Below are 25,552 nucleotides of genomic sequence, written 5' to 3'. Positions count from 1 at the left end.
GACCAGATCTGTGTATCTACACATTGTTTGTTCTGAATAAACAGTGTGTCGAAAAACATTGACATATTCTTCTGTTTTTGTGGAGGATCCTTTCCATGTAATTTCAGCTACCCAGGAATATGTCCACTTTATTAACTAAGGTATACCTCTACATACACGTGCCTTTTGGATTCAGAATTTTAATTTATTATGTCAGTTATTTCTGAGAAATGGAGGAAAAAGTTGCTTTTGCTTTTTTTAAAAAAGTAACTATTACAATAGCAAACTATTGGGGACTTGGAATATAAAACTAATTTTGTGTTACATATTTATTTATTTATTTACCTCATTTATATCCCACCTTTCTCACCCCAAAGGGGACTCACGGTGGCTCACAACCAAGGCACAATTTGATGCCTTAAATACATATAAATATAAAACAACATACACTTGGGTAAAGATAAAGGTTGTCCCCTGACATTAAGTCCACTCATGTCCACCAGGGGCTTCCTAACATATACTTAAAATCACACAATTAAAAATATCAATTAAACAATTATTTAAAATCACACATTCCAAAAATATATACCAGGAGCTATTCGAATTGTCCTTTGTATTGTTCATTATTGCACTGAGACATCAATTGTTGCACTGGGAATCACTGTGCAAATGCTTGGTCCCACAACCAGGATTTAACTTTCTTCCTGAAAGTCAGGAGGAAGGGGGCTGATCTAATTTCTCTGGGAAACGAGTTACATAGCCAAAGGGGCTGACACTGAAAGGGCCCTGTCTCTCGTCCTCACCAGTCACGCTTGCGAGGAGGGTGGGATCACAAGCAGGGCCTCTCCAGACGATCCTAACCTCCGAGATGGGTCATAGAGGGAGATATGTTCTGACAGGTAAGCTGGAACCATTTAGGGCTTTATAGGCTAAAGCCAGCACTTTGAATTGTGCTCGGTAGCAGACTGGCAGCCAGTGGGAGTTGTGTGCTCCCTGAACTCCGCTCCAGTTGGAAACTTGGCTGCCACCCGTTGGACCATTTGAAGCTTCCAAACAGTCTTCAAAGGCAACACCATGTGGAGCATGTTGCAGTAGTCTATTCAAGATGTAACAAGAGCATGGACTACTATGGTCAATTTCTAAGCGCTTGTCAAAATTTACAAACATCCAGCACACTCTCACAAAGGCTAGTCAAAGCCTCTCTAAATTGCACTCCCACTCCTGTATACTTTTATTACTCTGCTCAGATTCAAGTTTATTACTTCACTCCACCCTGTTCTCAGCTGGACATCCTAACCATGTCATTAGGCATCTTTTTTCCCCCTTAAAAGTCACTATGAAACTATTCATCTTTTAAGGCTTCCCTCTGTTGCTTCAATCCCCCTCCCATTTCTTGAAAAAAGAGCTAATGCAAGGCTCTTGTATCCAATGAGATGTTGAAGTCTGAATCAATTATAACTGAACTAAAATGAAACCAGTGCAAAACATAAGAAGCCGAGCCTGCTGAAAGGTGGCCTTGAGCTTTTCTGGAATTCTGTTCATGCCAGAGACAGGAAGATACAGCGGTTGTAGAGAAAGCAGGTATACAAAGGTCAAGAGCCTCATCCATCAGCAACAACATATTAGATTAGGACAAGCTGTGCTACAGTACTTGCTTGGCACCAAGTTTATTCTCTTCTTTGTGAGAAACTGGTGAGGTCAGCCCACCCATGAAGGGCCATATGAAGGAACAAGTCTATTCCTGATCAAGAATAAGGCAACACTCGAATTAAGGATAACGTCAGACTGTGGTGGTCAAACATCCAAGTGTGAGCTGAAGGGTGTGGCCAGTCAACAATATAAAAGTATTAGAAGGAAGGGCATAAAAGCTATTTATTTTAAGCAGATAAATTATAGACACTATATAGATGACTGTCATTGTTGTTGTTTATTCGTTCAGTCACTTCTGACTCTTCGTGACCTCATGGACCAGCCCACGCCAGAGCTCCCTGACAACCGTCACCACCCCCAGCTACTTCAGAGTCAAGCCAGTCACTTCAAGGATACCATCCATCCATCTTGCCTTTGGTTGTCCCCTCTTTCCTTTTCCTTCCATTTTCCCCAGCATCATTGTCTTCTCTAAGATTTCCTGTCTTCTCATGATGTGGCCAAATTACTTCATCTTTGCCTCTAATATCCTTCCTGATGACTGTCATGAAAGGGGTTTAAAATCTGGCAGCAGAAAGAGTAGGCTACAGATAGGCAGGAAAGGGGTTTACAATCACGCTGAGGCAGACCAGCACAACATGTGGCCCAGGAGTGGACACAGTCCACACAAGGAGTTGGTGTGGCCCACAAAGGGACAAAGCACAAAAACACAGCACCAACACCATCATCAGCTCCTTACTCCAGGCACACAGGGCTTCCTCCCATCTTCCACCCTCTTTTCGTTGTGCCTCCAGAAAGAGAGAAAGAGAAGCCAGCTGGAGGGCCTGGTCTCCAGAACCCAGCCCATACATACACACAGATCAGAGCCCAGATGTGGAGTCCAGTGACGGGGTTACTTTAGGGTTGTCCTCGGTCGGAAATAACTACAAGTCACATAGCAACAACCTCATAACTCCACAAATATGGTGGGCCAGTTGTAGTAAATCAAAAATAAGGTGGAAAAAATGTTGTTGTTGTTGTTCATTTGTTCAGTCGTTTCAGACTCTTTGTGACCTCATGGACCAGCCCACGCCAGAACTCCCTGTCGGCCATCACCACACCTAGCTCCTTCAAGATCAATCCAGTCACTTCAAGGATCCCATCCATCCATCTTGCCCTTGGATGGCACCTCTTCCTTTTTCCTTCCATTTTCCCCAGCATCATTGTCTTCTCTAAGCTTTCCTTTCCTCTCATGATGTGGCCAAAGTACTTCATCTTTGCCTCTACTATCCTTCCCTCCAATGAGTAGTCGCGATTTATTTCCTGAAGTATGGACTGGTTGGATCTTCTCGCGATCCAAGGCACTCTCAGAACTTTCCTCCAGCACCACAGTTCAAAATACCTTGCAAATACGCCTTTAAAGTATCATAATCTCAAAAATAAACAAATATATGGAAAGTTATGGGGTGGTGGGTGGAATGCAAGTCAGGAATGCTGCTCTGCAATATTAATCCTATTTTTGGGAAATCACAGATGGAGGAGGGAACTGAAAATCTATCAAGGGATGAAGGGAATCTATATATTTCTGTGAGAGACAGTCAGATACACAGTTCTAAATCAGAGGGAATTCCTTCAAGGTTGTTCATGTCTACTATTTTTGTTGTATAACTTCAGGTCATTTCTGACATGGCAACTTTAAGGCAAACCTGTAAATGTTAACTACTAAAGGCACCAGATCCTGTCTGATCAAGAAAGATAAATAGGGTTAGCCCTGGTTCATACCAGGATGGAAGACTGCTAATGAATACCAGGTGCTGTAAGCTCTATATTGGAGAAAAGAACTGGAACAAAACACTGAGAAGTCCTTGCCCAGGACAAATCTATGAATTGGATGGGGTTGCAACTTGAAGGCTCAAAGGCATACACCCAGAGATGCTAGTTCTTGAACAGTATACATATACTGTTAAATAATTTGATAGTGCTGCCCTACAAGGGGCATCAATCTGCTTCCTATTTCCTTTCATTTTCAATTGTTTTGCATTTTAGGCACAGTTTTATTTGGACACAAGACTCAGAAAGATAATATGGGGTGGGGCAAGGATGGACAGAACCAACCATAGCTAAGCACAGCCAAAACACAAAGCTCCAGTGACAAACTTAAGCAAACAATCAGACGAAGGTGATTTAAGCCAGCCAGCTGAACTGAGGCTGCTGCGCTGTAGACTAAAGGGAATGCTAGCAATCTTCTTACAAAATGCATAAAGAGTAAAATCATCAGTATAACCAGGAGGGATGCTGGCAAATACCCTGAGGAGATTCTGGCAAGTGTCAGCGCACTTTTAACAAATGGTTGCAAAACGGGAAACCTTTGGTAACCTTCCTACTATTTGATGAGTCCGATTACCCCTGGAGACATGGCAGAATGTCTGAAACTCATGCCATCCGGATTTAAATCACCAACGTTGCAGGCATAAGGAGGCCCTCCATTGCGGCTCCCCATTAAACTAAATGGAAACATCAATATGAATTAACTGAAGACGAATAAAGAAATGACCTCTATGCTACATGTACCTTAATCCTATTCAAAACCCCACTGAGCTGAAGATTTCACAAGTTCACTTTGCAATTATGGCAATAGGGTTTAAAAATAAGAAAAGAGACAGACATACAGATGAAAACAGCCTGCTTGGAAATAGTGAGAGGAGAGGGAAAAGGGGAGTCAAATCTCACTGATGCAACATGACTGCTGGTATATTGGAACTGTAGTGAAAGGGATCTATCACACAAAAATCACACAGAAGCCAGTCATGGGAGACAAAAAAACTGTGAACCATGGATAGCTTTTACTCATTAATGAAAAAGACATTATGTGACAAATACCGGGCAAAGACACTATTTCCTACTGAAATCCCACTTTTCCAGCCTCATGTGATAAAGTCCTCCCTCTGCCAATGTGTCCACCAGAAGTTGTAGATTACTCAAAGCCAAACACAAGAGGCTGGAAAACACAAGAGTCTGGAAAACTGCATATGCTCCTTTCCTTATTCCAGACACTGAAAAAAAACCAAGAAAATTAAACAACTGATCATTTGCTGCTCTTTCGTGACTTCCAAAAACCTGTTGCCTAAGGCTGTTGCCTGAGCTGCACCTAAGGGTAGGGCAGGCCCTGCATGTGCCTGATTTTCCTATTGCCTTACTAACTCACATAGACTTTGTTTAAATAAAACTCATGCGGTCATCAGCAAGGATTGTTCTATTTGGTTTTTAGGAATAAAATTCACTTTCCCTTTGGGTCCAATCATGCATTCCACACTTCCTCTTCTTACCACACTAAGACCTCAAGAAGACCCCTGCCACACATTCACATGCACTTGCCCACAGCCAAATGAGATCTCATCAGCGCAGGAAGGAAGCCCAACTGTATTCTCCTGGCTCCTTCTAAGCTCCAGGGTATGTAGTGTTGGCAGGCTCGTTGGAGCAACCCAACATGCATGGCTTGATTCCACAAGGTCTCGTGGTTTAGGCCCAGCACACTCTGCTGCTTGCCTTGGGCAAGGAGGCGAACCGTGCTCTGAAAAAACAAAAACCTACGCCTAAACCAGTTTGGAGTGAATCATAGTGCTGTGGTCTTTCACTTCCTTCCAGCTCAACTTTGGGTTTTGAGACACAAGTGACTGAAAAGCTTCCAACACAAGGCAAGCCTCAAAGCAACCTCACTTGCTCTGAAGGGAGCATGAGCTCAACAGGAAAGCATGTATTTTGCATGCATGCAGACCCAGCCCCAATCCCCAGTATTTCCATTTAAAGGAGATCAGATATCCACTAAGATCTCTCTGCTAAGGACTTACAAGGTTGGTTGATAAAATACATTGGTTATAAGATCTTATGATGAGCTGAGTCAGTATAGGACAGCCATCTGAGAATACAAGATGAGCCCTTGCTGGATCACATCAAATGTTTCTAATCCAGCATTATGGGCCCAAAGAGGGAAAAAACCAGATGTTGTGTAGATGTGGGGAGTTTATCACAGGTTGCTTGTTGCCTGGCTACATGACCAACAACATCTGGTGAAATTCCTTCTTCATTACTGGAAAAGAGCCTAAAAAACTCAAAGGATAAATCCAGAGGATTTCCCACCAGGTTAGAAAACCAGTTGGAACTATTGTGCCCAACATTGGGAGACATGTGGAGATGAAGACCTCTTTGAATGCTTGCCTCAGCGCTTTAGTATTGCTGGAATATGAACTAGTGACTTTTGCAGAGGTAGTATGGCCTTTGTGCTGCTAAACAAAGCATGGGAATGACATTTTTTATCAGCGCAGGGATAAACTGATAAAGGGAGCAGCAGCCACTGGCAACTTAAGTAATAACATCAGCAGCAAACAAACAAAACTACTCTCCTACTGAAATTAACTGGAGGACCATCATTCAAAAAATCTGCAGCTGCCAACTAAGGGGAACTCTGGTGAACTATCTAACTGTTCTTTTGTAGAGACTCTTCGTTAGGGCATCAGAATGAAGGATAAATATGAGTTGAAATAAAAGGTTGAAATAAAAGAGGTGGAGGAAACTTAGTGCAGTCGTCTCCAACTTGGTTGGAGAAGATGTGCTGTGGCTACAACTCAAGCCAGTATGGCTGACTAGCTGCAGAGAGCAGAAGTTGTTTTTCAGCACATTGAAAAGACAGCTACTTTTTGGGGAAAGAATGGCCAATCTACACCAATGGTTCTCAACTTTTGATCTGTTTTGTTTTGGATTTCAATTCCCAGAATCTTTATCCTTTAGACAGAGAGAGTTCTGGATGCTAAAGTCGAAAACATCTGGAGGACAAGAGGTTGAGAGGCAGTGACCTGGATTGAGCATCCCAATGCAACATTTTCACAAATGGGTAAAGCGTGGCACCTCAAAAAGCCAGCAGAGATTGGTTATGCTTAGTAGGGCTTATGAAAGTACGGTAATAGTCCAATATTTGAAGAGCTGCATTTTGTCTGCTCTTGCTCCAAGCTAATTCCACAGCTTGCAACATGGGGACACACCATTACACAGAGACTGAATAATTAATGTCTGTAAGCCAGACTTGAAAATATCCACTCATTTAGTTGACTGTGGGAAGTAAGAATTACCTGCAGGCAGGGAAGCATTAGAAGCTATATTTCTCCCAAGCTCCACTGCAATTTAGTCCATTGATGTCTAAGAGACAAAGGTCTAACATAGGCTGGTTAAAGAAAAGAGTATAGTATAGTACAGTTTGTGGTTTTATTTGCAGCGGTACTGCAAATCGTACAATAACCACAGTTAAAAACAATTATAGGCCTTAGACTATAGATTTCAAAGCGACTGCGTGGAGATAAATAGATGGATAAACAAAGATCAGAAGGAGGTCAAGGGCAGTATTCTCAAGGTCAGTCTGTGCTCAAAGACAGCTGTCTGGAGGCTAGAACTGCATCTGCCATGTGGCACAAATGCTTTGCAAGTGACCTGGCTATTAAAAAAAAGCCAGGACCACCTGGCAGAAAGGTTTTGCACTTAGTGGACATATCCATTCATGTACTCCCTATAGGATTATATGCAAGCCTTTGTGTCAGATAGAGCCAGCTGTGCCCCACTGATGTTGTTGGAGTACAGCTCCCAGGCTCTTTCACCACTGCCTATGCTAACTACAGCTGCTAAGACAAAATCCCACAATATCTGTGCCCCCCACCCCTTGTTGTTGTTTTTTAAAAAAACAAACATAGCCAATACAGACATTTCCACTTGAGCTACCAAATCCCTAAGGTCTGTGGAAACAAAGACATTTTTGTTTGATCCCGGAAGGACACCCTGGAGGGTGCCAGTCTAATCTGTTCTAAAGAGGGAGTTTCAGAGCCTGGGAAGAGTTACTGGGAAAGTCCTTTCGTGTGTTCTCACCAGAAGTATACATGAAGGTATACTTCCTTGAAAATCTCAAGACATGGACAAGCTCATATGGGAGAACAGTCTGAAATGTGAAAGTCATGAAGTTTTTGAAAGAAATTGGTAGTTGGCCTTAGCATGTCTGACGGGAGAATTTAAGAAATAAAAACAAGAGGAATGTATTGATCTAGAAGAACAGAGGGTAAAATAAAACTATGCATAAACTCTGCGTAGATCAGTGTCGGGAGCCAAGGTGGTGGGTTGCACAGGGGGTAATTGGATGTGTGTGGCGGATTGTCTATATATGTGTATGTGTATATGTTTGTAATATATATTGTGGCTGCATTACAATTTTAAAATAAAAAATATTATTATTATTATTTTAAATATGGGAGAACAGTCTTTCGGATAACCTGGACGTATAGAGCCTTGCAGATCATAGCTGTCACTCTTGTTGTGTTGTGTGCCTTCAAATTGTTCCCAATTTACAACAACTATAAGGCAACCCTATCACCAGGCTTTCTGAGGCTGAGAGTGTGTGACTAGCCCAAGGTCATCCAGCGGGTTTCTATGGTTGAATGAGAAAACAAACTCTGATCTCCAGAGTCAAACCATGCTGGCTTGCTCTTACTGTTCCATGGTATCTCCATGATTACTTCTGTAATTTGTTACAAAACCATGTTAGCTTGTTCATAAACAAATATTAGATTCTAGACCAATGGTTCTCAACCTGTGGGTCCCCAAGTGTTTTGGCCTACAACTCCCAGAAATCCCAGACAGTTTACCAGTTGTTAGGATTTCTGGGAGTTGAAGACCAAAACATTTGAGGACTCACAGGTTGAGAACCACCATTCTAGATTTTCATTAACCAGAGTTAAAACAAACCACAGCTGCTTGAATTCATGTGTGAAGAGAAATGGTTGAGTAGTCAACCTAGTTTCTGTACCCTAGATGATGAAGGAAATGCCATGTCCAGCTCCATGAAATCTGACACTGGACTTCTTGTCTTCCTCAAATTGGAATCATTAAGTTCTCTAAAGAGTAGGGCTGGGCAAGACAGCACCTTACATCCAATGCCTGGAGGCCCTGTCCCTGACTCACCTGCTGCTTTGCCCAGCATTTCCCTTTATAGAACAAGCCTGAGGGAGACCCAGACAGCTGTGTTTCTTGTTGCTGCCAAACCAGTTTGCTTCCAATCACTACCTTTCCCTTTCTCTTCTTTAATAAGCTTGAACAGGGAAGGTGGGTTATGCTTGAGGCCTTCAAGAAGGCACTTTGCCTGGGAGTCTGTTGAAGCTGGTGCTTAACTCTGCAAGCCACTAACCACCTAAGCATTTCCCTTGCCCCTGTAATGTTAATGTTTTGAACATCCAACAAATGGCACACCTATCTATCAAAAAGTGGTAACTACACTAGAATTTTATTGGGACATGGAATGAGTTATCTGCCTCTGTTCCCAAAGAAACTGACAAAATGGGAATTGGGGGTTTCACACTTTCAGGGAAACTGGATGACAGAGCAACTTACTGAGGATAATGATGACTGTCTTGATAAGGTTGATCATGGTGTCCTTATAGCGAGGATGGAAAGTGGTGTGCTTGGACATCCGGGCCATTTTCCTCTTCACATAGATGAAGATGTGAGTGTAGACTACCACCATGATGAGGAAGATGAAGAGATTGGAGAGGGCCCAGAAGGTCAAATATCTGCGGCTGTAGAGGGGAGCCATCCGGGAGCAATCGCTCAGGTTGCACAGACAGTGCCAGCCGTATGAAGGGATGAGGCCCAACAGCAAGGCTGTGATCCAGATACAGCCGATGAGGATCATCACCCGCTGGTTGGACATCTTGCTGTGGAGCTGCATAGTGAAAATTGTCTGGTGCCGCTCCACGGCAATGGCCAGAAGATTGACTACTGAGGCCGTCAAGCTGGTGTCCAAAAGGCATTGCCTGACAAACCAGGTCTTCAAAGAGAGCTGAGCTGTCCTGGGCCCCGTGTGGAACATCAGGAACATGTAAGCGATGCCTGCAAAGAGGTCAGCGGCTGCCAAGTTCCCTAGCAGGTAGTAGATGGGATAATGGAAGCGCTTGTTGATGACAATAGCTGTGATGACCAGCAAGTTGGTGAGGAGCACAATGATGCTGACGGTCAAGCCAAGAGCAACCACCAAAATATCCTTGGGCCTCCATATGTGGGACAGTTTTTTGCCACTGTTGTTGTAGAAGAACTCAATCGACTCATTGTAGTAGCACGTGGTCATCTTTTCCAATGGTTGATTCCCTAGGAGAGGAAGAAAGAAACAGGAGGAAATAAAACTTCAACCTTAAGAGGAGGGAAAGAAGATGATGCTAGATAGCATAGCATTTTCTGCCCACGTTCAGCATGCACCTCTCTCAAATCTAGTGGTGCTTGATGGCTTATGTGTCAGTGGGACAATGAATCCACTTCTAGTTTTAACTCAGAGTGTGGGCACATCTACATTGTAGAATTAATTTAGTTTGAACCACTTCAACTGCTATGGCTCAATACTATGGAATCACGGGAGTACCCTTAGCATTCTCTGCCAAATTGTGCTGGTGCTTCATCATAGCACAGATCCCATGATTCTATAGCACTGAGCCATGGCAGTTGAAGTACAATCAAACTAAATCAATTCTACAGTGGAGATGAACCCTGTAAAGCAGTAGTTCCCAACCTTTAGTCCTCCAGGTGTTTCGGCTTTCAACACCCAGAAATCCCAGCCAGTTGACCAGCCATTAAGAATTGTGGGAGCTGAAGTCCAAAACACTTGGAGGACCAAAGGTTGGGAACCACTGCTATAAAGAATCAATCTATTTGGAGGGCATAGGACCTATCAATCCTATGCTTTCCAAATAGATTCAGCACCTTGGACAATATCTTTCATATGTGGAGTGAAACCTCCAGCAAAATATATTGCCCTAATGACTTCCCACCTCAGCTACCATATGGATCCAATTTGCTTCTCAAGAACCAAACTAGTCCCAGATATTAACCAAGGATTTAAGACTGTGCAGCCCCCAGAGATTCCCTGCATCCTTCACCATTAGTGAAGATGGAATGGAGGTCAATGAGTTGCTGATTTCTGAAGCAATGTTCTTCTGATGCAGTTTCTCATTACGTTAAAGCGAGAGGGCCTGTGGCTAGGTAGTTGTACGTAGAAGTAAGTCTTTCAAGCTCTACACAGCCTAAAGAGTAGTTAACTAATTGGTGCAGCTCTTTGACGCAAATCACAGAGACCTACTATATCTTGGTTTTTGAGGACACCTGAAGCTCATACCACACACAGGAAAGGAGCTGGCCACCAGATAAAGCTATTTCTGTTTCTTTTTCAAACACAAGTACAATTGTGCAGCTCAGCCTAGTGAATACGAAGCAGAAGATACTGCTACCCTCTTCCATATTCTGAATACAAGGCTGCAAGGTAACAAAAAAAAATCAGATAATCCAGATACTTATACCTTTTAGCTCACAAGACCTGCAACTGTGAACCTGGCAATTACACACACAAAAGATGCAGTCATGTGCAATATTACATTTGCTAGTCCATCTTCTGTTTAAAATTTGCTCCACAAAAAATTGACACACACAAAAGAAGCAGCCGTGTGCAAAATTGCATTTGCAGTCCATCTTCCACTTAAAATTTGCTCCACAGAACGGGGTGTGGAATGATATCCTGCTTCTCTTATACCTTTCTTCAATTATTTTCAACTTTTACAAAGATATACAATTTGGAAGAACCAATGAAGTAAAAACTAGGTACCCATTCGTTTCAAAGGAGAGAGCAAAAGGTTTGAAGCTGTCATCTAAGAGATAGTAATCTAATTAAGGGGAAATTTAGGAAAAACAGATGGGACCTTATGAGTAGTTGTGACTAGGTTTTGTTTCTGTGACTGCAATCCTACACATGGATTGTTGTTTTTATATGCTATTATTTTAACTTTTTTGAATTATACTGCTTGTTTATTTTATGTGTTGTTTTAGGTACTTGTGTAATATGTAAGCCGCCCCAAGCCCCATTGGGGAGATGGAGGCAGGGTACAAAAATAAAGTTGCTGTTATTATTATTATTATTATTATTATTATTATTATTATTATTATTATTCGGCATCAATCCTATTGAATTTAATAGTCAGAATGCAAAGGTTTTGGTTATATACTCATAGTGACATATTTAACATCAGGTTCTGTTCTGTGCACTTAGCGAGGCTATTATGTCACATACTTATTAACGGAAATTAATCTCTCGCATTAATAGGATTAATTGACTTTTATGGACAGACTCCTAATGGAACGTTTGATCCCCAGGGTATATGTATGCGCGTCTATGACAGTCCATTTAGTATTCGCTCAAGCAGTTGCAAGCTGGAATAGTATTTGAATGTGAAACCACAAAAATACTTGAACCGTTGCCAGAAAAAACAAACCCTATTGTAATCATGCTAATTTGTGCATATTTTTTCAACTCACATTCAGAACCTGGATACTTTTACAATAACACACTGAGTGGTATAGTAAAAGTATGCTCTGTATTCCACTGTGTCCATTATCAAACCTCACACCACTTCAGCACCTATAAAATCAAGACCGTTATCAGTTCTGAGTTGTAAATTAGCACATAATCTATAGAGACTTATATCATTACATGTGTACAGTTTCAGAATCATGTGATAAATAGAAGTGGGTCAGGGGAAATCTTTAATCAACACCCCTTGTATATGAGGGGAAATCAGTTTTTTTATTGTATTGTTGTACCATCTTTCATGCAAAAATTGTGATAGTTTGGTACAGTAGAGTCTCACTTATCCAACTTAAACAGGCCGGCAGAATGTTAGGTAAGTGAAAATGTTGGATAATAAGGAGGGATTGAGGAAAAGCCTGTTAATCGTCAAATTATGTTATGATTTTACAAATTAAGCACCAAAACATCATGTTTTACAAGAAATCGACAGAAAAAGCAATTCAATACACAGTAACGTTCTGCATTTACGAATTTAGCACCAAAACATTATAATGTATTGAAATAGCTGTGAATCCAGGAGACAGGCAGACTGCGTTGGACAATACAGAATGTTGGATGAGCGAAGGCTGGATAAGCGAGACTCTACTGTAGTTAAAATTGTAGGAAAGGGAAAACAATTTCTAGATAAAATTTGAGTTTGTACCAATTGAATCTGATAAATATTTCCATAGCTTGCTTTTAAATTATTGTTAATAGATAGTATAGGAAAGATGTCATAATCTATCTTGCATCTGTGTGGAGACTTCAGAGGGAGAACACTCTCCTGGCCAAAATCCTCGACTTCATCTTGGCAATAACTTTCCCATCCTCGGCACCATTAGGGACTTCTGTTAACAGGCGCCTGTCTTGGAGTCAGGCTCTTCTAATGGGCTCCGGAGAAAAGCCAGCAACTGCAGCTGCATAGAGATGGAAGTGCCGTTGGACGGTTGTTTGGCCCTAGAGCGATAAACAAACCCCATGCCACGGCCGTTTGATAATTTCTGAGGCAGAGCAGCTGTGGTAACAGAAAACCTCCAGTGACTTGCTTTCCTCCAAGCCTACGACTTGGAGCGGAAATATTCCTGAGGAAGAGCTTCTTTTATCAGATCTGGGCAACTTTTCCAGAGTTGGCTGCTGTCTTGTCCTGGGATTTCGGCTTTTCAGCAAAAATTGAGTGGGTGAAGTGAAGACCTCGGCTTTACTCCCCATCATTCCTCATCCTCTATCAGCTTCTGGAAGCCACATCCGTTTGCTGTTTCCCTTCCTCCCTTCATCCCCCCCCCCCCCACACACACACACACACTTAAAGATTTCAGTGAAAAGCCAAAAGTTCTTATCCAGTTTATTCTGCTTAACACAGATTAAGTGTGTAGGTAAATATGTGAAGTCTTACTGGCTTGTATGAATTGTTACTCCTCCAATGCACATAAGCAAAAGGCAGGGTACATTTTATTTTAAACCTAACTTATATCTAGTGTTGCTCAGAGGGACATTTCCCCCCTGTTTTCTCTTCCTTCTCTTTCCCTCCTCTCAGACCTTCTTTCCTTTCTCTTCCTTCCTTCTCTCATTTTTCTTTCTTCATCCCATCTTCTCTTCTTTCTTTTCTTTCCCTCCTTTTTCTCTTTCCTCCCTCCCTCCCAATGTCTCCATTGGAACATGGCTCTCTTTGTGACTGACTCCTTCCTTCCTTCCTTCCTTCCTTCCTTCCTCTCACACACATGTCCCCTTTCTTTCTCAGTGACATTACAAAGGGCCACGTCACCTAGCAGCAGTTTTTGTAGTACAGACAGATTTTGACTTCTATATATATATACATTATACTGAATATACCTTGCCTAAGAAAACCACAGGTAGTTTTGCCAATTTCCTTTTCTGAAATGATACCTACAGCACATGGTATTTATTGGCAGGACTAACTCTGCTTACATCCCAAGATCTGATGGGTTCTGGTGCCTTTAGGATATTTAGGCTAAAATTCCTGTAATTCCAGAGCATTTATCATGTTGGTTGGGACTGATTAGAGTTGTAGTCCATTGTCATTAAAATGAACAGTCCAAAGAGAAACTGGCAGCTCCGTTCCCCCCCCCCCCCCCAGAATTATGTATTACTTCCATTGATATCAGGCCTGCACAACCTGTGGCCTTCCAGGTGTTTTGGACTTCAGCTGCCAGAATCCCTGACCATTGGATAAGCTGATTGGAGCTTTTGTTGCGCAGAAGCGAATTTTAGCCAAGTCCCATGCAAAAGACACACAGGCAAGAGGAAAAAGGAACAGAAAAAAACTTTACTCTTATCAGCAAAGGCATAAACTTGCAGTGTTGCATGCAAAATCAAACAGTGCAACAAACCTACATAGTCCTTGGAAGTAACACAGAATAAGGCTTCTTCGTCTTCATTCAAATAAGAGGGCAAAATATAAACCTTGAGTAAATAGCTATTCCACCATAGCAAAGAGCATCACTGTTAGAGTATAACATTACAGCATATTGCTTCTCTTCCTCAGAGTAGTGTATTGCTTCTCCAAACTCTATTCTAAAATACCTCACTGGGTGTGGCCCAAACATGCTAGCTGACCTACATTACCAGCTGTACTTAATAATTATCATCATAAGTTTTTCTTTAACATACACTTGATCCTGCTACGACTTACTGTAACAGCTTTTGGGAGTTGAGTCCCAAAAGGGTTCTGCAGGCCTGATTTATATCCTGCTTTCACTATGATAAGATCAAGAGGCACTACATGGCTTTTCTTCTACTCATTTGGAAAGATGAATATCCTACCTCTCATCAACCCAAACTCAGATCAGGAACCAATGAAGTGTTTGCCAAAAAATGGAGGCTGGCCTTTATCAGGAAAGAAAAAGAAATGTAGTTTTCAAAGTAGCTGCAAGGGGAATTTATTAAAGAAGTTATAAGGGTTGTCATTATTAGGCATAAGTGAGGAGCGATGAAGTAATAGATAGTGGGTTCACAGGTTAGGGGAAGGAGGGAAAGGGTTTGTTAGGATGTTGTAATGTGTCTGTTTTGTTAGTGAAGTATATGTATTTGTTTATCTCTTGTACACAATAACAATAATAAATAGAAAAAATAAAATATTAAAAAGGAACCATTTCTTTGCTTGATGTATACCAGAAATATTAGAGTAGATGATGACTGCAAATGATAACACTGACTGTTGTGTTGTGAAAACATTCACCACTCACATGTTGCCCAAATGGAAGCATGCTCCAGTGGCTTTGAAATTCTACCGCATCCCCCTTATTCACCTGACCTCGCACCATCGGATTCCACCTCTTTCAAACAATGAAGTTATTTTTGAAGGGCAAGCATTTTTCAGATGATGAGACTCTGATTTCCAAAGTTACAACATGCCTTTTGGAGCAACCTTTCTACAAGCAAGGTGTTTACAGATGCTTAAAAAGATAGGAGAAGTGTGTGTCCCTAGGTGGCACCTATGTAGAGAAGAACTAGTAACTGTGCCAAGTTTTATTGCTCTCTGTCCCAGGAAGTGGGCCAGGGGAAAACTTTAATGATTGCCCCTCGTACAAACAGAAATGAGTGCACTGCAGATTTTAGACCAAACTAAGAAAACCACCCCAAGTTCTAGGCCTGTTTTGAAGGGATGTGGTTTAGCACTCTGGGTGGCTTATGTGACATGTGCAGTAAAATCAAGAGCAGCCTCACCATATAGAAATGCAAATGACGCCAAGGAAAAAGGAACATTCGGCCCTCTGGAAAGTGGTCTCCAGCAAAGCACATCGAGCCAAACGTTTTTAACCATTTTAACAATGTAACCGTTTCCATGGTAATATGTAACAACCAACAGTTGAAAAAACAGCCAATAATGAAAATATGTATAAAAAAATTATTGTATAAGTCTTGAAATTTTAGTTTTAAAAAGTGATCCAAAAATACTGGATCAGCTTACCCATGGATCAATGTCTGCACCTTTCCTCCTTTTTAAATTAAGGAATGTCTTTGTGTAGAATGATGAAAGATGAGAGTTAAGCCCAGTCTGAGAGAACCAAGATATCCAAACCAAGATAATCGTATATCTTCATACTCTATTAACTCTCCATGACCTTGGAGGCGTCTATGGACAATGCCAGCTCTTTGGCTTAGAAATGGAGATGAAACCACCCCACAGAATCAGACACAACTAGACTTCATATCAAGGGAAACCTTTACTTTTACCTAAATAAGTATGTTGAGTTTGATTTATACATGAGTATATATGGTAGGCACTGAGAATGTACACCCAAACTGAACACCTGACTATTCAAAATCAGACATCTACATTCCCACCATAGTGTCATCTAGAAAACAGCATAAGTGACACCTAACCCATTGCACTTGGAGAGGAGATTTGGATGATTCATATCTTATAGAAGGTGTATATTGCCCATTCTTCACTTGTTTTCTCTTAATTTCAACCTGTTTTGACTTCTTTTGTCAAACATGCCTCCCCACCACACCCCCTTCGGTAATGATAGCCAAACGTAATCCCAGGGGCTGCTAATACACATTAAATGTTGACACAGCCATGGGGATGTACAATATTATCTTTCGAAGGATTAGTGGTGTATATTGGTTTTTTCCCCCATGAAGCTATACATTTTAAAAAGCGCCACAAATAATCTAATGATGGCTTGAAAAATAAATTCAACCACACCAAAAAAGGAGCCATTTAACCACATGGATTAGAAGCTGACTTGTGAGTAACCCTCAAGCATTTCCAACAACAAACTGGCAATGAAAACCAAAGCAAAGATCTTGCAACCTTTATTACATTATCCTTTATGCTAACGGTTCTTCTCCCTCCCACCAAAAAACGTCTGCAACCCTTTTATTTAAAACAGGATTGTTGTTTTTTTTAATGAGAAATACTCCCTGCCACTGAGGCCAATGTGCCAACAAGATAACATGAAAAATTGGAAACAAGCTGATTCAGCCCTGGCTGAAATCCAAATGGTATAACTAAACCCATTTATGGTCTGCAGTCATTAATCCCCCAAGTGTTTAAGTTCAACCATTATGAGTCATGCACAGATAAAAAAAAAAATCTCTAACCATAAACAAACAAACAGTTTAAGGAGATTTTCAAAGTTTTATGTTTTTTGGACATTTTCTCTGTGTCTGGATTTTCTCTGTGTCTTTGTAAAGATTTAAATTTAAATGGAAGAATAAAAGCGAGGGACATATTCATAAGGATTTACAGGCTTAATGGAAACATCACAAATTTCACATGTTTAATGCTGAAATTACAAGTCACCCCACTCGAATATCTTTAGATAGTAATGATTTGGGGCCTTTTAAATATAGCACCAAAACATCATGAGTCAGACAAAATGCAGAAGCAACCTCTGAACTTCAGGTCTGGCTGACTCAGCTGTGAAACACGCATCAACCTGAATAACATGGAATCAACATTGAGGCACGATGGGAGCTGCTATCCACCAACAGTTGGAAGACCTGCTCATCAATCCAATATTAAAACGTTTGCCTCCATTTGCAAATTCTATGGGGGGGGGGGGTGAGGAGTGACTTGAGAAACTGCAAGTTGCTTCTGGTGTGAGAGAATTGTCTGTCTGCAAGGACATTGCCAAGGGGATACCTGAATCTTTTACCATCCTGTGGGAGGCTTCTCTCATGTCCCCGCATGGGAAGCTGGAGCTGACAGACAGGAGCTCACCCCGCTCCCTGGATTCAAGCAGTCCTGCCGGCACAAGGGTTTAACCCATTGCGCAATCAGGGGCTCCTAATTCTTTGGTGAAAACCTACAAGTCGATTGGCAGTTCTGCATCATATGCCACAGTGCCCAAGTGGGGAGAACTGTGGACAACTTGTATCCCCTCAACTTACTCGCTCGCCTATTAGAAACAATATACCCTATTGAACATGGTCAGACTTACTTATGAGAAGAAAGAAATAGGGCTGAACAAATAATGAAAAGGTTACAGCATCGGACTTGAATATGGGAGATCCCAATTCCAGTTCGCAGAATGATTGTGGTATTATCTCTCTCTCTCTCTCTCTCTCTCTCTCTCATCTTGTCCTATGAGTTGTTATGAGGGTAAAGTGTGAAGGAGGAAAGCTACTGAGCTCGTTATAGAAAGGACAGGATATAAATGTTTAACATACAAGAGTAGGATGAAAACATAGTTTTAAATCAACAAAAGGCCATCAAAACACAAAGAACCCCTTTGGTTTGATCTTCAGCCTGACACACTCTTTCAATGTCCTCTCATATTGGGTTGTTGTAGGTTTTTCGGGCTATATGTCCATGTTCTAGAAGTATTCTCTCAGACATTTTGCCTCCATCTATGGCATGTGTTCCTCAGAGGTTGTGAGGTCTCACCTCTGAGGATGCTTGCCATAGAGGCAGGCAAAACATCAGGAGAGAATGCTTCTAGAACATGGCCATATAGCCCAAAAAAACCTACAACAACCCAGTGATTCCAGCCATGAAAACTTTCAACAATACAGTCCTCTCATATTTTTTGCTGCTGGCAAAGAGAAGCAGGGATGACACTACCAACAGAAGGGGAAAAACCATATCTCTGTGCCTTGGGATATCAGGAGCAGCAAGTTTAGCCTCAAAGTCAGTACTGTTCTTCAATGCAGTACTTCTTGGAGGTTCTTGTGGTAAAGAGAAAACAGAACTCTCCACCCCAAAATTGGAGAGGCTGAGGCTCATGTGCACAGGGGACTCAAGTACACACCACAGCCCAAGAGTGTGGTGCAGCATAAACACTCTCTCCACAAACTTCTGTCACTATTTGGATATTTTGCTTCTGCACAATGACACCTAAACTGTATGTAGCAATGCATGTGAACGTCTCCAAAGAATTTTATCCTTATCCACTGAATTGTGAAGCTACAATAAGGTCATAAAGAGATTTAGCTTATGCAAACTCTATACTGTTTCATAAACTCTAATGAAATAAAACTACTGCTTTGGTGTTTTTTTTCTTCTGAAGACAATGGAAGTCCAGTGGAAGCCTCCATCTTGTGGCCAGACAAGAATCCATTCCCAACATTGACAAAATGCATTTCACAACAGAGGATTCCCCAAGGCAGGAAGCAGCCAGATCTTGAAGCTGTAAGGCAATTAAATGCTAATAAAAGTGGCCAATTGCAACATTCACACCTCCCTCAAACAGACAAGAGTTCTTTCTTCCACCCTGGACATTCCACAGATATATAAACCCCATTTGCCCGGTTTCTAACAGACCCCTCAACCTCTGAGGATGCCTGCCATAGATGCAGGTGAAACGTCAGGAGAGAATGCTTCTGGAACATGGCCATACAGCCTGGAAAACTCTCAGTAACCAATTTCAAAGATTCTTAGAAGCATCCTTACCATTTTCCAGGAGGGAGAACAGATATTCAAAGTAGTTTTAAAGGTAGAAACATACCATGAGAATACAGAGAGTTAAGGTTGAAAAACAGAAGGCTAACACACAATGTGTGTGAGTACACAAATGCATGTGAAGTACAAGCTAAAAATGGGTTTTAAATGATACAGAAGAGTTAGATGAAACAGTAGCAAAACAACTTAGAAAGGTTCTGAACAAAGCGGAAGCAATCGGTTCAATGAGTTTTAAAGATTTTATTAGCATGATTAACTAAGGCCAGCTAGATAGCATCGCTCTGGCTAACAACATCTCAGGCCAAACAATAGTAATGGGATGAATAATTTAATTCACTGAAGGGCCAGTTAATCACCTTCCACAGACTGAGGTGATCTCTTCACCATCTATTGCTAATGCAAGTGACAGAGATTATTTTAGCATCTCTTTCAAGAAAAAGAAACAGAGATAAAGGATTCTGAAGATCACTGTATCCACAATGAAAGATGTGGCAAGATGCTGAATAGCCGGAGAAAGGGCACAAGACTTCAGGAGAGCTCAAGAGCTTGAAATCCCTTGAAGACACAGATATTTCTTTCTCTCTTGAGCATTGGTTGCCAGATTTTCAAAGACCAATGTAGCTGTCCTTTTTAAATCAAGGAGAATACACAGACATTACCACTCTGGTCATTCCACAGATATAGAAACCCTATTTTCCTAGTTCCAACAGACCTCACAACCTCTGAGGATGCTTGCCATAGATGCAGACAAAACATCAGGAGAGAATGCCTCTGGAACATGGCCATATAGTCTGAAAAAACATACAACAACCCATTACCAAGGAGTTGGGGAAAAGCCTCACCTGGTGTTTTCTGAAAGTATAGCCATATTTTGAGGCCAAGCCAGGCCGCTTATCCTAGTCAGTCCGCTATTCGACTGGGCGAGCAACGAATTATCAGGTGGAATATATCAAACTAAAAGAACTAGTAGGAATGTCTCCATTTACTTCAGGGATCGGCAATGTGTGGCTTTTCAGATATTATTGGACTGTAGCCTCCATCAGCCCTAACCAGCATAGGCAACGATGAGGGATGCTGGGAGCTGCAGCCCAACAAAATCTGGAAGGTTGTGTGGTTTCCATCCCAATACAGTAACCTGCCTCTGTTGAGCAGAGAGACATGGGCATGTAACACAGCTGTATATGGGGTTGTCATCATCACACTATCCAGCATTTATTGCTTAATGGTAGGGCTGGTCTAGTACTCCCTTCTTGAGCATTTGCTGTATGGACAGAATACAAGAGGGGCTAACAGAGAACAGATTAAGCACAGTGGTTCTCAACCTTTCTAATGCCATGTACCCTAAATACAGTTCCTCACGTTGTGGTGACCCCCAACTATATTTTTGTTGCTGCATCATAACTGCTACTGTTATGAATTGTAATGTAAATATCAGATATGCAGGATGTATTTTCATAGTTACAAACTGAACATAATTAAAGCATAGTGATTAATAATAAAAGCACTTGTGAGGGAGGAGGGCGAGCTGTCTCTGTGTGTTATTCGGGGCAGGGGTGCCTCAAGAGCTCCTCAAGAGCACCCCCCGAGGAGGCATGCCCTACGCAAAAGTGTAATTTGCGTATCACCTGAGCCGCCCCTGAGTGCGAGGCAGCATAATAATAATAATAATAATAATAATAATAATAATAATAATAATAATAATAAATGTGCTCGCTTCGGCAGCACATATACTAAAATTGGAATGATACAGAGAATAATAATAATAATAATAATAATAATAATAATAATAATAATTTATTTGTACCCCGTTACCATCTCCCCAAGGGACTCGGTGCAGCTTACACGAGGCCGAGCCCAAATACAACAATACAAGCAATAATAACAATACAAGCAATTAAAATAAAACATGGACAATAAAATAATGAAACATTAACAATAAGACAACACACAATTAAAACTATGGGAAGGCCAAATGTAAAATTAAAATTGAAAGTAATGCTGGAACATGGGCGAAAAAGTGATGGGGTGTTTGTGAAAAACATACAAGCAGACCTAAAAAATGTAAAGTGCTTTGGAGGACAGGGCCCTTGCTGGCTGGCAAGAGCGTGAGGCAGGCGTGGGAGCCTTCCGCTCCACCCCCAACCCTTCCAGCAGACATTTTGAGGAGGCAGAGGGGGCGGGACCAACCGGGGCACCTTCGTGACCCCCAGAAAATGGCCCAATGACCCCCCCGGGGGTTGCGACCCCCAGGTTGAGAACAACTGGATTAAGGAGTCCCTGTCTCCAAGAAAAAGTAAAATTCATAAGAAGAGATCCCTTCTAAAGTACTTGACACTGTTCCTACAGTCCCTAGTTGGTGCACACATTTTGTTATTAAAGGACCATATTAAATATACAGGATTTCTTTGGCATTCTGTTCAGTGCATATAAAAGGAAAAGCTTACCACACAAAAATAGAGCACCCCCCTGATAATAAGAGACCCCTCCCAGTCATATGGAGGACACTTTCAGACCCTGAAATAAGAGATATCCCTTATAATAAAGGACATCAGAAATCTTATGGGGGTTTAACATTCAAAATTCACCCCAACATTTCTGGGCTAAAGCAATGGGCTTCATATTTTTGGACTGCAATTCCCATCTGCCCTACCCACTCCCTGAAGAGCAAACAGTGAAGGGTGACAGCAGTTCTAGTCTATTATAATCTGAATAGCAAGAGTATCCCTCTGGACACCAAAACCAGGAAATCCGTTTTGTTATGGATGGCCCCCCACGAGGATCTTCCTGCAGGGGCAAACTAAGAATGGGCAGACTCAGAAGTGGAGTGAGAGGATCAAAAGACTACCTGGCAAAATGGCACTACCAAGAACAATCCTCAACCTTGTGTGATTGTAGAGCAAAACAGACAACTCTGCATCTGTATGCTTGTCCACTACAGACAATACGGTCACTGTTGCCCATTTTTAGTCAAAAGATATTTATCCTCTTGTCCTCCTTCTATTGGTATCAATTTTATACTAATTCATGCAATGCTTTCAATCATATAAATAAATGAATAAATAAATAAATCTCAATAACTACACAACCCACAACCTCTGCGTAAGATACAAACCAAGATTCTGAGGTGCCAGAGTTCAGCTGCAGCATTCATCCGATAGTGAAATTCTGGGTATGGTGACTCAGAAATATCATTAGTTTCATCAGGGCTTTCCCAAGAAGATAGGTGGAAGATTTCTAGCCTTAGCTATCTTGGGTTAGTCTCTGGCTCTCAGTCTATCTTGCCACATTGGGTTGCTTGTTGGAGTTGTGCACCTTTGCAGAGTTTCCTTGGAAATATTTGTTAAAAGGAGCTTTGCCTTCACTTTTCTCTGAGGCTGAGAGAGTGAGACTTGTTCAAAGTCACTCAGTGGGTCATTGCAGTAATAAATTGGAAGGCAGAAGAAATACTTTACTAAGCTTCTTAAGTAATAGCAGGATTTTGGAAAATGTAGTCAATAAATAATACATTTTGCTTAAATCCTGATGTATTTCTCTACTCTGGTGGAGGAGATGAGACACTGATGCTGAGCAACAGCTGACAGGAGCTTGGAGAGATCTGCCATCCCAAAGCTGCTGTTGTTTGTTTGGTAGGAAAATCTCTCCCTTGACACCTGGCTGTCTCTGCCCAGTCGCCTGATGTGCTCCTGATGAACTCATTAGACAGGTAAAACACATTATGTAACTATGAAGTAACACAGCACAGTAAACAAAAGAGAGGGAAATCATAATGATGCACCAAGCTCAGCAAATCCCTTTTCGTGTTTCTTCCTCTCTGTAAAAGAACAGAAACTATGCTGGAGCTATTTTTACTTTAAGAAAGTACTGGTTGAGTATCCTTAATCTGAAATGCTTGGAAACAGATTTCTGAGGTTTCCAGAATTTGGAGTATCTATATTAGCTTATATGCGCATAATGAGATATCTAGGCAATGGGAACCAAGTCTAAACATAAAATGCATCTATATTTCATTTATACACATCACTTGGAGGTGATTTTATACACAATATTTTAATGATTTTGTGCATGAAGAATAGTTTGCACTGAACTATACGTAAGCAAAGGTGCCACTTTCTCAGCCATTTTGAGTTTTAAGGATTTCAGGTGGGAAAACATTATTAATAAGGAAGAACACATATGCCAGGAGTGGCTGCAGAAGTTTGCTTTTGTGTGAGCCAACTGGGAAGGGTGAGATTCTTCCCCTTGTTCCCCTGATGCCTTTACTGAATTAATGGAGTGCAAACTACTTTTGCACCTTGAATTCCATTCATAGCTAACAAAGTATGTCAAGGACAAAGAGGAAAAATAAGATGTGGAAAGAGAAACTGAGACTTAAAAAAAGCTGAAAAACTGGGGTAGCAAAGGATTCATCAGGACAGTTAGTGACAAATGGGGGCAGTTGGAGGGTATGGGGAAGGCAGAGTGGCTTACTTAAATCCTCCTGGTAAGAGGGTTTGCAGCCAGGTGCACCAATACCACAGGATGATGCGGTCAGACATTTCCTGCATCTTGCGACTGGGGCCTCAGATGCTGCCACATACTTTTGTTCTAAAATCAGCTTGAAGGGTATGTGATAACTTGTAGTAATCTGAAAAGGAGCAGAGCCATCTTTTAGCAGGTGGGCCTAGGAAGCAGTTACAGATACTGCCGCCACATGTCCAGCAAACAAGGACCATCAGCCACGGAGGGCCACCAGAGCTATGACCTCCTGGACCTGTGCTGAGAAAGAGCTGAAAACACTTGGGAGGATAATGGGAATCTTTGGACTTGCAGATTGTTTGGGCTTTCCCTAATTCTTTACCCCTGTTGCTTAAGCAGTAGTTTCCAACTTTTGGTCCTCCAAGTATTTTGGACTTCAGCTTCCACAATGCCTAATAGCTGGTAAGTTTGCTGGGGTCTCAGGGAGTTGAAGTCCAAAAAAACCTGGAGGACCAAAAATTGGGAACTATTGCACTGAAGAGATTTTCAGTGGGGTGTGTAACACTTTTATTTTCACTATGTATTAAATACATTTCTGTAAATCAGTGTTTTTATCCTGATTGCTTGTTTTGTTTAGGTTTTTTTAAAAGATATTTGCACAATAACTTGTGTTTCCGATATTGTAAGCCTTCAGCTCTAAAGTCTAGACCAGTGGTGCTCAAATCTTTTAAGCAGTGGGCTAGACTATAGTTTGAAAAAAGCACGAAGGAATTCCTATGCAGACTTCACATATCTTATTTGTAATGCAAAGAATATGAAAGAACAATACAGTATTTAAAATGAAGATCATTTTTAACCAACATAAACTTACCACTATTTCTGTTGGAAGTGTGGGTCTGCTTTTGCTGATGAGATAGTCATGTTAATTAGGATTGTTATTGTTGTGTGCATTCAAGTCATTTCAGACTTAGGGCAATTCTATGTCTAAAGTAGGGGTCCTCAAAGTAAGGCCCGAGGGCCAGATACGGCCCTCCAAGGTCACTTACCCCGCCCTCACTCAGGGTCAATCTAAGCCTGAAACTACTTGAAAGCGCACAACAACAACAATCCTATCACTTCATCCAAAATCAGGCCCACACTTCCCATTGAAATACTAATAAGTTTATATTTGTTAAAATTGTTCTTTATTTATTGTATTGTTTTAAGTGTTTTTTGCACTACAAATAAGATATGTGCAGTGTGCATAGGAATTCATTCTTTTTTTTTCCTTCAAATTATAATCCGGCCCTCCAACAGTTTGGGGGACTGTGACCTGGCCCTCTTTTTAAAAAGTTTGAGGACCCCGGTCTAAAGTTTAGGGTGGGAGTTGGAAAAATACCTTGGAGGACCACATCAGGCCAATGGGCCTAAGTTTGGGGCCCGTGCTCTCAACTATCTGCAGCACCACTTGTTTCCCAACCAAGACTTAAAGCCAGGTTTGTGCATGGCAAAGGTTCAGTTGCTTATTTTGACACAGCCATCACCTCTCATCACCTGAGTGCCCTGAAGGCACCAGACCTGCTCTGCTCTTGAAAGATAAGCAAGATCAGCCCTTGTTAGCACTTGGATCGAAGACCGCCGAGGAATGCCAGGTGCTGCAGGCTACATTACAGAGGAAGGAACTGTCAAAACCAGCTCCGAGACACTCCTTTCCTGAGAAAACCTTATGA

The 25,552-nt window shown here is 41.5% G+C and overlaps 1 protein-coding gene across 1 annotated transcript in view; it reads right to left on the bottom strand.

Moving 5' to 3' along the window:
* The window catches only part of LPAR2 (lysophosphatidic acid receptor 2), a 52,301-nt gene that overhangs the window by 5,160 nt on the left and 21,589 nt on the right, over positions 1-25,552 (bottom strand). The window contains exon 2 of the mRNA XM_060763863.2: positions 9,025-9,777. Within this exon, the coding sequence (XP_060619846.2) occupies positions 9,025-9,757 (733 nt within the window). The 5' untranslated portion in view covers positions 9,758-9,777. The remainder of the gene's footprint in view (positions 1-9,024; positions 9,778-25,552) is intronic.

Source organism: Anolis sagrei, chromosome 2, assembly GCF_037176765.1.
Source record: "Anolis sagrei isolate rAnoSag1 chromosome 2, rAnoSag1.mat, whole genome shotgun sequence".
Lineage (NCBI taxonomy): Eukaryota > Metazoa > Chordata > Lepidosauria > Squamata > Dactyloidae > Anolis > Anolis sagrei.
Note: the sequence above shows the minus strand (reverse complement) of the source record. Positions and strands in the feature narration are given on the sequence as shown.